This window comes from Artemia sp. Qi Xiang Cuo, chromosome 21 (genome assembly GCF_049724085.1).
Source record: "Artemia sp. Qi Xiang Cuo chromosome 21, ASM4972408v1, whole genome shotgun sequence".
Taxonomy (NCBI): Eukaryota; Metazoa; Arthropoda; class Branchiopoda; order Anostraca; family Artemiidae; genus Artemia; species Artemia sp. Qi Xiang Cuo.
Window position 1 is genome coordinate 40,688,921 of NC_142814.1, and position 14,779 is coordinate 40,703,699.

The 14,779-nt window shown below is 33.8% G+C and overlaps 1 protein-coding gene across 2 annotated transcripts in view; it reads right to left on the reverse strand.

Moving 5' to 3' along the window:
* Window positions 1-14,779, reverse strand: part of LOC148939549 (potassium voltage-gated channel protein Shaw-like) — a 350,445-nt gene that overhangs the window by 154,317 nt on the left and 181,349 nt on the right. For both annotated transcript variants that reach the window (XM_089107173.1, XM_089107174.1), the window contains exon 5: window positions 14,463-14,723. In XM_089107173.1, the coding sequence (XP_088963299.1) occupies window positions 14,463-14,723 (261 nt within the window). The remainder of the gene's footprint in view (window positions 1-14,462; window positions 14,724-14,779) is intronic.

Genomic DNA, 14,779 nt, shown 5'->3' on the forward strand with positions numbered 1-14,779 from the left:
AATTTGTCACTTTTTACGCATTTTTGATCTTCTTGAGGAGACGTTCATTCCTTTGCTCATCTTTGCTTGGTATATTGCGTTATTTTATTACATTTAATTTCCTTTTCCTTGTCTAGCAATGATGCTAAAGTTGGTGCTTTCGAACCCGGGTTGGACATCTTTTAGTCTTAGAAAAGTGTGCCTGTCCATTGGAGAAAGAAAATGAAAGAATCCTTGTCCCAACTACATTTTCGTGAAAGGGTGCTACTATTTGAAACCAAATTTTTAAAAAATATCAGTAATTAAATCCAATTAATTGGATTTTCCCAGGGCATCAAAATTAGCAGGCAGCTATTCTGACTTTAGATGCCCATGGGTCCTGAAATCGGATAACCACTGCTTCAGTTTTAGATCCCAAAGAATACTGAACTGGGTATCGAAAACCCAATTTTAGCAAAAATCCCTTTAGAAGTTCTTTTTATGTTTATACTACTGTAGTTAGTCTGGAAAAGGCTGAAATATACCTTTTTGGCATTTGCAATTGTTTTGTTTTAATAATTGAATGATTAGTTTTAGAATAATTATAACTAAATCTGTATTATATTATTAGTATTATTATTGTTTTTAATTGCTGTTGCGCTCTTTTGACAACCAGCATAAAGACGGCGTTTTGTGATTAAGTTCACTCCACCCCCCTACCCCCCCCCCCCCCCAAAAAAAAAAGATTCTTGAAATTTTCACTTTCATATCCTTAAGCATAGTTGTAACAGTAGTCATAGTAGTAGTATTTAAATCATTAGTTGTAGCATTAACAGTAATGGCCCTAGTATTAGTAGTAAATGTAGCAGAGTGAAGTTTTCATAACAGCGTGCACATATTGCCTTTTGATCAGAGGATTTTCTCCTTTTAGCATTCTCTGGAAGTTCAAAGTTAATAATCAAATCAATTCTTGAGATACAATCTTTTGACAATGTTCATACACACAGTTTCTCTTGATTTTAGATCAACTTTTCCCTCAATATTATAATGGAGTAGTGTGGTAGTAATAGTAGTGGTGGTGGTAGCCTTAGCAGTAGTGGTAGTTTTAGTAGTAGTGGTAGCATGCAAATATTCCCTTTTTAATCATCTCCCTTGTCATTTCCTGAAAGTTCTAAATTAATATACTCAGTCATTCCTGTGTTACGTTATTTTGACAATCCGCATACACATGACGTGTTTTGATATAGTTGAACTCTCCTCTCAACATCTGAAAGGCTCACCTGAATTTCCTTTGTCTGGTTAGAAAGTAAAGTTCAAGCATGCATATATTTCTCAATAACATGTGTTGTATAGAAACAATGAATAAATTGCCTAACTTACAGCCCTTAGCCTGAAGACTCTGGGGAGTCTGACATCCCCAAAGACATGATTACTGGATCTAACTTACAGCCCTTAACCTGAAGACTGTAGACACTGGGGAGGTTGACATCCCCAAAGACATAATTACTGGATCTAATGTACAGCCCTTAGCCTGTAGACTCGGGGGGGTTGATATCTCCAAAGACATAAATGCTGGATCTAACTTGAAGCCCTTAACCTGAAGAATCCGGGGAGGTTGACATCCCCAAAGACATAATTACTGGATCTAACTTACAGCCCTTAACCTGAAGACTCTGGGGAGAATGACATCCCTAAAGACATAATAACTGGATCTAACTTACAGCCCTTAACCAGAAGACTCTTGGGAGATTGACATACCCAAAGACATAATTACTGAACCTTTCAACAATGCTGAACAAAAGAGTTCTCTTAAATTTAGATGAGATGTGTTGTGGAGAATGATAGACTTGTGGGAGAGGAGCTGGTTGCCCTCCATTACCTTTTGACTCTTAAAAAGGGCACTAGATCTTCTGACTTAAAATCAAATGAGCCCCATGCTATCTAAAAATGTTATCAGAAATGTTAATGTTATCAAAATGTTATCTAGAAATGTTATAAAGTATGAAATCTTTTTGCTAACAATACTAGTATATAGCAAATAAGATTCTTCAACTAGGAGAATTTCTCGTCCTTCGTGTTTGAAAATATTCACAAGCTTTTGCATATTTTCAGAAGGAAATTCAAATAATCGAAATTTTATCAATTTTATGGAAATGCTTCCTTTTGAAGCATTGGGGTCAATTAAAGTTCGATAGGGACATATGTTCCTAGAATTTTTGCCCACCTCTTTACATTTCGAAAAATTCTTTTCTGGGGGTATTTTCACTGAAAAAATCTTTTTGGGGTATTTCCGTTGATAATATTGAAAAACGGCAAATTTGTGCTACTTCAGATTTTTAAAAGTCCCCCCTTCCTCCAAACGTTTGTGAACTGAAGTCACTATAGGTAGTGGGTAAAACTCAGTCACTATATAAAACTCACTATATAAAACAATGAATAAAACTCACTATATAAAACTATGAATAAAACTCACTATATAAAACTCACTATATAAAACTATGAATAAAACTCACTATATAAAACTATGAATAAAACTCACTATATAAAACTATGAATAAAACTCACTACATAAAACTCACTATAGAAAACTATGAATAAAACTCACTATATAAAACTATGAATAATACTCGCTATATAAAACTCACTATATAAAACTATGAATAAAACTCACTATATAAAACTATGAATAAAACTCACTATATTAAACTCACTATATAAAACTATGAATAAAACTCACTATATAAAACTATGAATAAAACTCACTATATAAAACTATGAATAAAACTCACTACATAAAACTCACTATATAAAACTGTGAATAAAACTCACTATATAAAACTATGAATAATATTCACTATATAAAACTCACTATATAAAACTATGAATAAAACTCACTATATAAAACTATGAATAAAACTCACTATATTGAACTCACTATATAAAACTATGAATAAAACTCACTATATAAAACTATGAATAAAACTCACTATATAAAACTATGAATAAAACTCACTATATAAAACTATGAATAAAACTCACTATATTAAACTCACTATATAAAACTATGAATAAAACTCACTATATAAAACTATGAATAAAACTCACTATATTAAACTCACTATATAAAACTATGAATAAAACTCACTATATAAAACTATGAATAAAACTCACTATATAAAACTATGAATAAAACTCACTATATTAAACTCACTATATAAAACTATGAATAAAACTCACTATATTAAACTCACTATATAAAACTATGAATAAAACTCACTATATAAAACTATGAATAAAACTCACTATATAAAACTATGAATAAAACTCGCTATATAAAACTCACTATATAAAACTATGAATAAAACTCACTATATAAAACTATGAATAAAACTCACTATATTAAACTCACTATATAAAACTATGAATAAAACTCACTATATAAAACTATGAATAAAACTCACTTTATAAAACTATGAATAAAACTCACTATATAAAACTCACTTATATAAAACTCACTATGTTAAACTCACTATATAAAACTCACTATATAAGTGCAAAATGTAGAATTCTAAAGAACAAAGGCAGCAAACTGAATGTTTGGCGTAAGGCTTAATTCGGACATTATGGGGCGGGTAAAACTTGGACGCAGTTAAACTGAAAGCGACTATAAAAATCGTTAATCCTGTTGCAAGGTTCCCTTCTAAAACAGCCAGGACCAAGAGTTCAGTTTATTGAATAAAACGCTGTTATAACTAATTATTACTTCATTACATTCAGACAATTGAATTAATTGGATTTTAAGAGTTGCGCTGTCAGTTTCGTCTTATTTTCATTTTTAGCCTTTCTTCAACTTCATCTTCAGCCTTTACTATCTTAGCTATCTTCTCTTCCGTTTCTTGTGACCTTTTTTTCTAAAAGATATACGAGATTCCAAGATATGGGATATATTTCACTACTGAGACGTTCCCTTATTATTTGACAGCTAATGAGGAGATAAGTCGACAGTTCGCACACAACCTAAGCCGAGAAGAGGGGTTGAAAGCCCAGCTAGCCTCTACAAACTCTCAATTGTGGTGTCTTTGGGTCATGCTTTTTATTCTTGAGTGTCTTTAGTGCTTTTTTGTTTTATACCGATGGCGAGGGTGAGTTAGATCTTTTCTATTGCAAGATGCATTTGACCGCAAATAACTTGATATAATTCAGCTTGTCTTGGCAATGATCATTGTTATCACTTGAATAAGCGGAAGCAGTTTCTGGAAGTATGAATTTCTTGGAAGTACTTCCCCGCAGTAACAAAAGGTTTTGATACGTATTCCCGCTGACACGTTTTCTGGTTACGCTAATCAGTTCATGCGAGGGAACAACGATAAACAGTTATCACCTCAATTCTGACTACAGCCTTATTGAAATTTCATCAGAAGACAAATAAAAAAAAGCAAAGCAAAGAACAAATTAAACGAAAGCGCAAAAAAACTTTTCAGCAAGGAATAAAAAAAAAACATTTATAGTCAGAACATAAAGTCTGAAAAGAAAGATGTGCTAGATGTGTTCTAGAGTCATTGTTTGAGGATAGTCCTATATGCATATTTGAACGACTGTATATAAACAGTAAGCTGTACAAAAAGTGTAACTAGATTCCACTGTCTAAGAACGTAATGAATGTAAGGTTAAAACAATTTGGTCACTTATAACGGACGATGAATGATATGTTCCCAAAAATCACTATTCAATAGGGTATAGCAGATAACACTCACATGAGGCCAGAAAATATAACAAGAAAATACTTAAATGACATTCAGATGAGGGAATAGAAAGTTAAAGTACCAATGCCATCAAAATAGAATTGCCGCCTCGACCCATCTTAGGTCTATTCTTACCCAAAAGGCAAGATTTTCTACGATTCTTCTTTTTCAAAATTTTGTTATAAGCTTTGTGTAGCTTTTTTATATATTCCGAAAATTTACAGCTTTTTTTATAAGCTTCGTTGAGCTTTTTTTATATATATTTTGCAAATTTTAAGCTTTGTTATAGGCCTTGCTGAGCTTTTTTATATATTTCGCAAATTTATATATTTTGCAAATTTTGAGCTTTGTTATAAGCTTTGTTGAGCTTTTCTTTATATATTTCGCAAATTTTTAGCTTTTTTATACGCCTTGTTGAGCTTTTTTCAGGGGGGAGGGGGTAAATTCAAATTATTATAAAACCCAATTCAGCCCAACTTTTTAATGAGTATAAAGAAAAGATTTCACCAACGACTAAAAGATAAATGGCTGAACTAGTATAAGCTATTGATGAGGCTTTGAATAGATTGGGACGGAGGAGGATTGTGCGTAGCAGTTTTGGCTTCAGGTGGCTTGGTGCTACAATGAGTTTTTAGTAGTAGTAGTAGTAGTAGTAGTAGTAGTAGTAGTAATAGTAGTAGTAGTAGTAGTAGTAGTAGTAGTAGTAGTAGTAGTAGTAGTAGTAGCAGTAGTAATAGTAGTATGTAGTAGTAGTAGTAGTAGTAGTAGTAGTAATAATAGTAGTAGTAGTAGTAGTAGTAGCAGTAGTAGTTGTAGTAGCAGTAGTAGAAGTAGTAGTAGTAGTAGTAATAGTAGTAGTAGTAGTAGTAGTAGTAGTAGATGAAGCGAAGTCAATTTAGGGTTACCCCCTTCTTTTCTCAGGAAAGTTACATTTTTATCGCCATTTTAAATTTCACTATTTTGCATATTTCATATTATTCAAAAAATATATATTCAATGAGGCTCCTTAAGAGTCATTTTTCTGGTGAATCCCCTCACCCTTTCAATGTTATTTTTAGAACGGCCCCTCCTTCCTCCCAAATAGATCTGTCTTTTGTGTTCTTTTGCGTTCATTCTTTTCGGAGCAGCTTTGTAAAACAGGCAAAACAGGAATAAGAATAATATCCTGCGGAAATAAATTAGAACTAGGCTTCTCACAAGTTCTAAGACTTTTTTGACGTCTTTTTCTAGCACTATCATGTTTGTTCCAACAGGAAATGGAAGAAAACACAGAACAGGTAATTCACAAGGGAAATTTTGTGTCAATTTTCTAATTTTAAAGTTTTCGGTTGCTTTTTCAACTTTTCTGAAGTGGCAAAAGAAAATAGCATTGAAATCAGCAGATTTGTCCTCACTTAACAAAATTTAACAGGTTGTAAGTTATACCCTGGGGGCATATAAGGTTTTTATTGAAAGCGTTGTCGTAGAAACTTCAAAATGGCTCATTTGATTGGAAATTGAAAGGCCAAGTGCCTTTTTTAATAGTTGGAAGTGATTGGAGAGCGACTAACACCCCTCTCACGCCCACCATTTCCAAAAACACATCCAATCAAAATTTTGAGAGAGACAATTTGTTTAACGTAATTGAAAGTTCTGGAACTAGGTCTCAGAGGATGACAACCACCCTAACAGCGCTTAGGGTAAGGATTGTAATTCATGCCCTGGGGGCATATCAGGTATTTTTAGAAAGCGTTGTCGCAAAAACTCAAAAAGGGCTCATTCGATTGGAAATCGAAAGGCCTAGTGCCCTTTTTAATAGTCGAAAGTGATTCGAAGGCTTGACATTTTTATAGTAAAGATCAATGTGGGTATAATGTTTTTTTTTTTTTTTTTTTTTTTTTTTTTTTTTTTTTTTAGACTAGGGCACTTCGTATCGAAGAAGTTGTCGTAGGAACTTCGAAAAGGGCTCATTCGATTGAAAATAGAAAGGGATGATGCCTTTTTAATAGTCGAAAGTAATTGGAGGTCTACTAGTCCCCCTCTCACGCCAACCCTCCCATTTGCCCATTGTGTTTAAAAACAAAATGTTGCCTTAAGATTAAACAAAAATGCACTGTGTTAATGCTAATTCCCAATAAGGCATCTCAGCAGTATCCCAAGAACGACTGAGGGCACTATGTTCAAACTTTTGGGGCTACTTCTGCTCTTAAAATTTAACCAAATCAAAATAGTGTATGTGTATCCAAGCTATCGAAGAAAGTAAACAGATTTTTTGCGAATGGTATCAAGTTTTCCATTTCAGGTTATCTAGAGGAGGTATGAAACTAAATTAAACACTACTATTTGTGTCCATATTTTTAAAAGGGTGTATGTTTTTAAAAATTGCTGTAAATTTTTCTCCAGCATACAAATAGCAGGCCAAACTATAAAATCTTTAAAAAAAACCATAAGCTTTAAAGTATTATTTTCGTTTTCTCTGAAAAGACTATGTCAATATAAAACGAACAGAAATTAATTAAAAAAAATTTCCACAAAAAACGTTTTTCAAAGAAAAGTAAAGAACTCGATTAAACAAAAAATGAACAAAAATAAAATCCAATAATCTACCAAGCGTGAAACTACCACAAATCAGCATTGATAAATAAATGAAACCCAAAACGAACAGAAATTACAATAAATAGCCGAGTCAAACTCAAAACGAGCAGAAATTAACACAAGTTGGGCTCAAAACCCCTATATCTTCCCAAGGCCAGAACATAATTTGCCTTTTACTGAAAAAAATACAAATGAATATGCATTGTCAGTTTAATATACATATACTGATATTAGTAATCAAAATGTTAATATTATTTGATTTATTAAAGTTATAAAAGTAAAAACACGTATGTTTTTTCAGTAAAGTGCAAACTTTGTTTTCGGTAAAGGGCAAAAGATGTCACTTAACACCAAAGCAGTGCTTTTCCTCTTTTCTTGAGCATCCAGGTTTTGCCAGAGATGTCTTAAGTAAATGATTTTCTATCAAACAGTTCGTGGTAACGAACTGTAAGTAAGGAGCGACCCGGCTCAATGGTAACCGAAACTCTAGAAAACGGGTTTTGATACCAATAGATTAATCAATAGAATCAGATTTCAATGCTGATTTCAAATATATAACTTTCATCAAGTTTAGTGCTACCCATCAAAAGTTAAGCGCCTGAGAAAATTTGGCTGATTTTCAAAAAAAGGGGGAAAGACCCCCTAAAAGTTATAGAACCTTAATGAAAATCACACCATCATATTCAGCGTATCAGAGAACCCTACTGTAGAGGTTTTAAGCTCCTATATGCTAAAACTTGTTTTCCTGCAATTTTGGCACGAATATATATTCCGGGTGCGTGTTTATTTTTTTTTTTTTTTTTCCATGGGTGTTCGCGTCAAGGCATGGATCATTGAATACCGTGAAGAAACTCATAGAAATGTACCCTGAAAGTCCAAGTTTTTATTTCGAGTGACCAAAAAAAATGGAGGACAAGTAGGCCCCCTCCCACGCTCATTTTTTCCCAAAGTCACCCGATCAAAATTTTGAGATAGCCATTTTGTTCAGCATGGTCGAAAATATCATAAACATGTCTTTTAGGATGACTTAATCCCCCGAAGTCCCCAGGGGGAGGCCTAAAAGTTATGAAATTTACCCAGTGTTAACATATAGTATTGGCTATTGGGAAGTATACAGAAGTTTTCAGGAGGGTTTTTTCTGGTAGTGGGGGGGGGGGGGTGGGCGGCTATGTTTGAGGATCTTTTCGTGAAGGAAGTTTTCATGGGGGAAGGGAAATTGCCATGAAGGGGGCGCCGGACTCGCCAGCATTATTTATTGGTTATTGGGAAGTATACAGACATTTTCAGGAAGGATTTTTTTCTGGAGGGGGGGGGCTGGAGGAAGGGGTTACTCTGGAGAATCTTTCTGTGGAGGATGTTTCTTTGGGGTAAGGGACATTTCTATGAAGGGGGCGCAGGATTTCCAAGCATTATTTAAAATCGATCAGAAATTAAATTTAAAAAAAGTTTTTTCAACTGAAAGTAAGAAGCAACATTAGAACTTAAAACGAACAGAAATTGTAACTTATGTGAGGGAGTTCTCCCCCAAGTCAATACCTCGCTCTTTACGCTACAGTTTTTTTTAGTGCTTTTAAAAGAGCTATCTATTCTAATTAAACGGCCTTTGTGATTCAGGGGTTTGCGAATCAAATTTTTTTAACTTTTAACGTAAAGAGCGTGGTATTGACTAAGGGGAGAACCCCCTCATATACGTAATAAAATATACGTAATAAAAAAAAACAATAAAAAAAACAAGCGATACGGCTGAGTAGTAATCGAAACTTTTAAAAACGGAATTTTTATGTCAATAAATGAATCAAATATTTAAAAATATCTAAATTTTATTAAGTTTGGTATTAATCATCAAAAGCTATGAGCCTAAGAAAATTTCCCGGCCTTTTTAAAGAGGGGGGGAAACATCCCCTACAAGCGAATGAATTTAAATGAAAACCACATCGTTAGATTCAGCGTATCAGTAGAACCTATTAAATAGCTTTCAAGCTCACATCTGCAAAAATCTGCAACTTTGTATTTGTTGCCAGAAGAAAAATATACGAATATAGAAGTTAGTTACGTAAGTTAATTTGTAAATTACGTATTAACCAAATTTAGAGACATCTACTTAGCAAAAGAAAAGTAAAATTTTTATGCAATTTTGTTTACTTATTTAATGACGCCGAGCTAAAATAAAAGCTGTATTGTCTAAAGAACGATCAGAAATTAAATAAAAAAAACAAGTTTTTAAACTGAAAGTAAGGAGCGAAATTAAAACTTAAAACGAACAGAAATTATTCCGTATATGAAAGGAGCTTTCCCCTCCTCAACGCCTCGGTCTTTACGCTAAAGTTTGACTCTGTCTCACAACTTTATTTTTTAAAACAATAAAAAACTTTAGCATAAAGAGCGAAGCGTTGAGGTGGGGACAGCCCCTTTCATATTCGGAATAATTTCTGTTCGTTTTAAGTTTTAATGTCGCTCCTTACTTTCAGTTTAAAAAACTTGCTTTTTTTATTCAATAAAGTAAAGGATTTACATGTTTATATAAATTCCGTGCTTTCCCATTTAGTCATTTTATATTAATGTTTTGTATCGATTTCTTTTGTTTTTGCTATATTTGATGTTAACTGGGTACTTTGAAAGTAGTTTTAAAGGTGTCTTTTGGTCAATACTAAAAAAAATTATATCCTCTAGATTTTGAGGATTCAAGATGGACACATTTTATCTAAAAGCAGCACATATTTGGACTCCCAGTGGACAAATTCATGGAGCAAAAGCTTGGCAACCCAGTGTTAATGGTACTTAGCTATTACCAAAAGAGCAATCTTTTAGAGAACCGATTATAGAAGTAATAGCCTACAGTTAACGATAAATTCACCATGTGTAGGTTAAATCCTTCAAAAATAGTTTCATTTCCATATCAAGTGAGGATCTTTAGATTGAGATAATTTTGGGTACACATATATAATAATATAATTAATGTCAAATTTTAGGGTCTTAGGTTAAACCCTTCAAAAATTTCTTTATAACTATATCGATGCGGAGGTTCTTAAATTAATATGTTTTCGTGATGAAATAAACTGAATTTTAAGGGAACTATGTAGTCAAATATAAAAGTTGCTTAAACACAATTGATAAATTTATAATTCACAATTAATAAATTACAAATAATAAATTTTTTTTAATATTTATAATGTTTTTAAATATATATTGCAAAATATATTTCATAAAAATTTATCTACAAAATAGTAAAAATATAGTCTAAACAAGGCTTCAAAGAGAAAAAAAACATTTTATATCTTGCCATAAACGGGCTTTCTGTATTCTCATGTTGTATAATCATTCAAGATGAAATTGTGACAAGTTCTGGTTTCTTTTTGGTGGAAGAATTTGATTTAACTACCAAATTTTTTGTTGTTGAGTGAAATGGGGTTTTTCCCATAAAAGGCCAAAGAATACCCTAAAATTTATTCACCAAAATCACAAAAAAAGCTTCAAGTGAAAGTAAAACTATATCTTGTTGGTCCCTAAATGAGGTGGGCTACTCTTTTCCCAACCCCTTCCAATTCCACCCTTTACGTTAAAGTTGCACTCATAATCCGATTCTTTAAGAACTATTGTTCAAGCACAAGGGCCGTTGAATTTGTACAAGAACTTCAAGTAGACTTTCTTTTATAATATTATATTGTTTGTTTTTAATACCACGCCAGCGTTAGCCCCAAAATTCATGGAGGGCTACCATTCCCTCAACCACGATTTTTAGAATAAAAAATGAACTTGTCCATAGCAATGCTGCTAGAAATAGATCGCCTTTAGAGTATTTATTTTTTGAAACAAGACATAATCATTAAATATAAACTATCGCCCTCACAATCAGAGGATGACTTTCGCTCTTTCAAACTCTTACTGAGAGTTTCTTTCAATATATTTTGTCAAAACTAGTCATAATTATCAAAGATAAACTATCGTCTCAACAATACGAGGGTAGCTTTCTTCACCTCAATTTCTTACGGAGTTTCTATTTCTTAGGAGTGTATATATAGAGTACCGAGAGTACGGGCTTCGCCAGGGCCCCAGCGCACGACAGGCTTGTATATATTTGATTCTCTAATTGCGTATTAGCATAATTATTGTGTTATTCTTTAGTTTTAAGTCACGAGATGTCAAATCAGCTATTCCAATTGAATTAAGAAATTATCCCGTAAATTTAATTCTTCCTTTCTGTTATTGCACAAAATAATCAATCATTTTTATAGTATCTGTTTTCGTATGTGACTCAATGTGATTTTCAATGTTGCTTCTCTTCTAATTAAAGAGATTTCATTCTCACTTCGATGTGAGTATCCCTGTCGCTTTTCTTTCAACCGCAGATTTCGTTGTTCATTGTTTTCATTTAGGATTTGGTGTGATGCCTGTTGTCGCATGTCTCCTAACCGCAGATCTCGTTTGCGCTTCATTTTAGTGCATCATTACATAAGACATATTTCCCTGCATTTTGCTTTAGCTGTTCGGATTCATTCGAATTCCTCCGTAATCTCGCATGACGTCGCAGATACCAAAAAACTTCTTTCCCAGTTTACCCCAGTATATTTTTGTTTAATTCAGTAGCAACCAGGAGTGTTCCAATGCCTATAACCTATGTAATATTGAAATTACGCATTAGCAGAATCATCGTTTCATTCTTTAGTTTCAGGTCTTAGGCTGGCAAATGAACAATTTCAGATTCTAATGTGAATTCGTTTCCTCCTTCCTAATTATCCTTTACAAACGCCAAAATAGCACGTTCCTTGTTGCCTTGTAATTTCTGAAATATCTAAATTACGCAATAGCATAATAATCGTGTTTTCTTTAGTTTTAAGACACATTTTCGTTTGCAATGCAATGTGATTTCTTTAGCTGTTTCTTGTTCCATACCATTTTCTTTAGCTGTTCAGGGTCGTTTGTCAATTTGTGTAATTCTGCACGTGTAATCGGGGTTGCCCCCCAGTAGCAAGAAAGTGCTATTTAGCACTATTTCACCATGTGCAGCACTATAGCACCAACCACATTGAATGTAAAACTTTTTCAAACAGTTCATGGTGCCGAACTGTAAGTAAGGAGCGCCCCGGGTCAGTAGTAACCGAAACTCTAAAAAACGGAATTTTGACACCAATAGATACATCAAAAGAATCAGATTTTTATGTTGATCTCAAATATATAAGCTTCATCAAGTTTAGTAGCAACCATGAAAAGTTACGCGCCTGAGAAAATTTGCCTGATTTTCGAAAAAGGAGAAACACCCCGTAAAAGTCATAGAACCATAATAAAAATCAAATCATCAGATTCAGTGTATCAGAGAACCCTACTGTAGAAGTTTCAAGCTCCTATCTGCAAAAGTGTGGAATTTTGTATTTTTTGCCAGAAGAAAGATCATGGATGTGTGTTTATTTGTTGTTGTTTTTTTTTTTTTTTTTCCTTAAGATGATCGTATCGACCCACTGGTGCTAGAATATCGCGGGAGGTCTCATTTGAAAGGAAAATAAATTTCTAATGCCCTTTTTAAGTGGCCAAAAAATGGTCTCATTTCTTCCCAAAGTCACCCGATCAAAATTTTGAGATAGCCATTTTGTTCAGCATGGTCGAAAAATATAAAACTATATCTTTGAGGATGACTTAATCCCCCACAGTCCCAGGGGGAAGGGCTGCACGTTATGAACTTTGCCCGATATTTACGCATAGTATTGGTTATTGGGAAGTATACAGACATTTTCAGGGGTGATTTTTTATGGCAGGGGGGGGTGGGTTGGTCGGGGGTTACATGGGAGGATCTGTCCAAGGAGGAAGTTTTCATGGGGGAAGGAACATTGCTATGAAGTGGGCGTCGGATTTCTCAGCATTATTTAAAAAAATGACCAGAAATTAAATAAAAAAAAAGTTTTTAACAGAAAGCAAGGAGCAACATCAAAACTTAAAACGAACAGAAATTATTACGTATATGATTAGGTTCGCCCCCTAGTCAATACCTCGTTATTTACGCTAAAGTTTTCTTAGTACTTAGGAGCTATTTATTCTTACTAACGGCCTTTGTGATTAAGGGTTCATTTTTAAAGAATTGAACAAAATTCGAACTTTAGCGTAAAGAGCTAGGTATTGACTAGGGGGGTGAACCCCCATAATATACGTAATAAAAATATACGAATATAGAAGTTCGTTACGTAAGTTAATTCGTAAGTTACGTATATTTATTACTAATAAAAACGTTCGTAAATAAAACTAAACAACTTTCGAGAAAGCCAAGTTTCTCCTTCAGAATCAAGATAGCTCTGGGATAAAAAGTTTTCATCCAGTTTAAAAGGACTCGTAATTTTATCGAAAGAAATTTTTAGTGTGATGGTTGTATATGAGGACAGTATATAACACAGCTAAAGCAAGAAGGGTGTGCGAAAGCAGAGAATGGCTGACCCTCAGCCCCCCATTGCACTTCCTGGCTGAAGAGCGACGAAACGGGGATCAGCCCGGCCGGTTTGGGCCTTAAGGGTCTAGTGCCGTCAAACTTACTACTTACTTACTGTATAACACAACTACCATAACGTATGTCAACCATTCACTTCAATTACCGCTTCTACTGGTGCAAGTACAGCTACTAAAGTCTTAAGACGGAAAAGAAACCGCGAAATTTGATCAAAAACAAAAGCTAGATAAAAAATTTCACTGGTAAAGTTATATTTTGGTCAATTTGCAAAAGAAGCTCAATGACAACCTTGACTTTGCTAGTCAGACCTCAAAAGACTAACCGTGATAAATAACCCAAGCTCAGTGACAACCTTCACTTCGCTAGTCATAGCTCAAGAGATTATCCGTGGTAAATAACGAAGATTAGTGACAATCTTGACCTCGTTAGACAGGGCTTGATAAATGATCCGTGATAAATAGCAAATTTACACCCTAAGCTCTTAAATTTCACAGCAAAAAAAAAACTAGGAATATATACCTGTGGTCGGTGCGACTATAGATGTAAGGCAGTGGAGTTAGTAAATTTAAAATTTTAATATCTAGCTTCGACTTTTTGTAATTTTGAAGGAATGACTCCATCTTTTAATTCTCAAAGGTATAATTCCAGTCACAAGGCCTGAATTTCCAGTGACACCGTCTACTTAATGAGTAAATTAGAGCAGAACCTCCAAAAATCAGACTCCGAATAAAAACAACAAAATTTTGATTTATTCCACTTACCTTACTTGGACAGACAATGAACCTTATGACAAACTCGAAAGTGAACCAAATATTACAAGCTAACTCCACATAAAAGAAGGCGACATGGGGGTCTGTTCGAACCTTGTCAACAGTCCATGTATTGGGTATGTTAGTCCCGTTTCCAAGCAAGCCTTGAATTGTCACGTTTTTTAGTACAGGTACTCTCAAATCTGGATGAGTCTTGAGGCAAAAGGACAATATGGAGACACAGATGAAAAAGACGGAAATGACTCCAACGACCTGCAGAAAGGAATAGCAATTTTAATATTCTAGTTGATGGGATCTATGCTTAACTT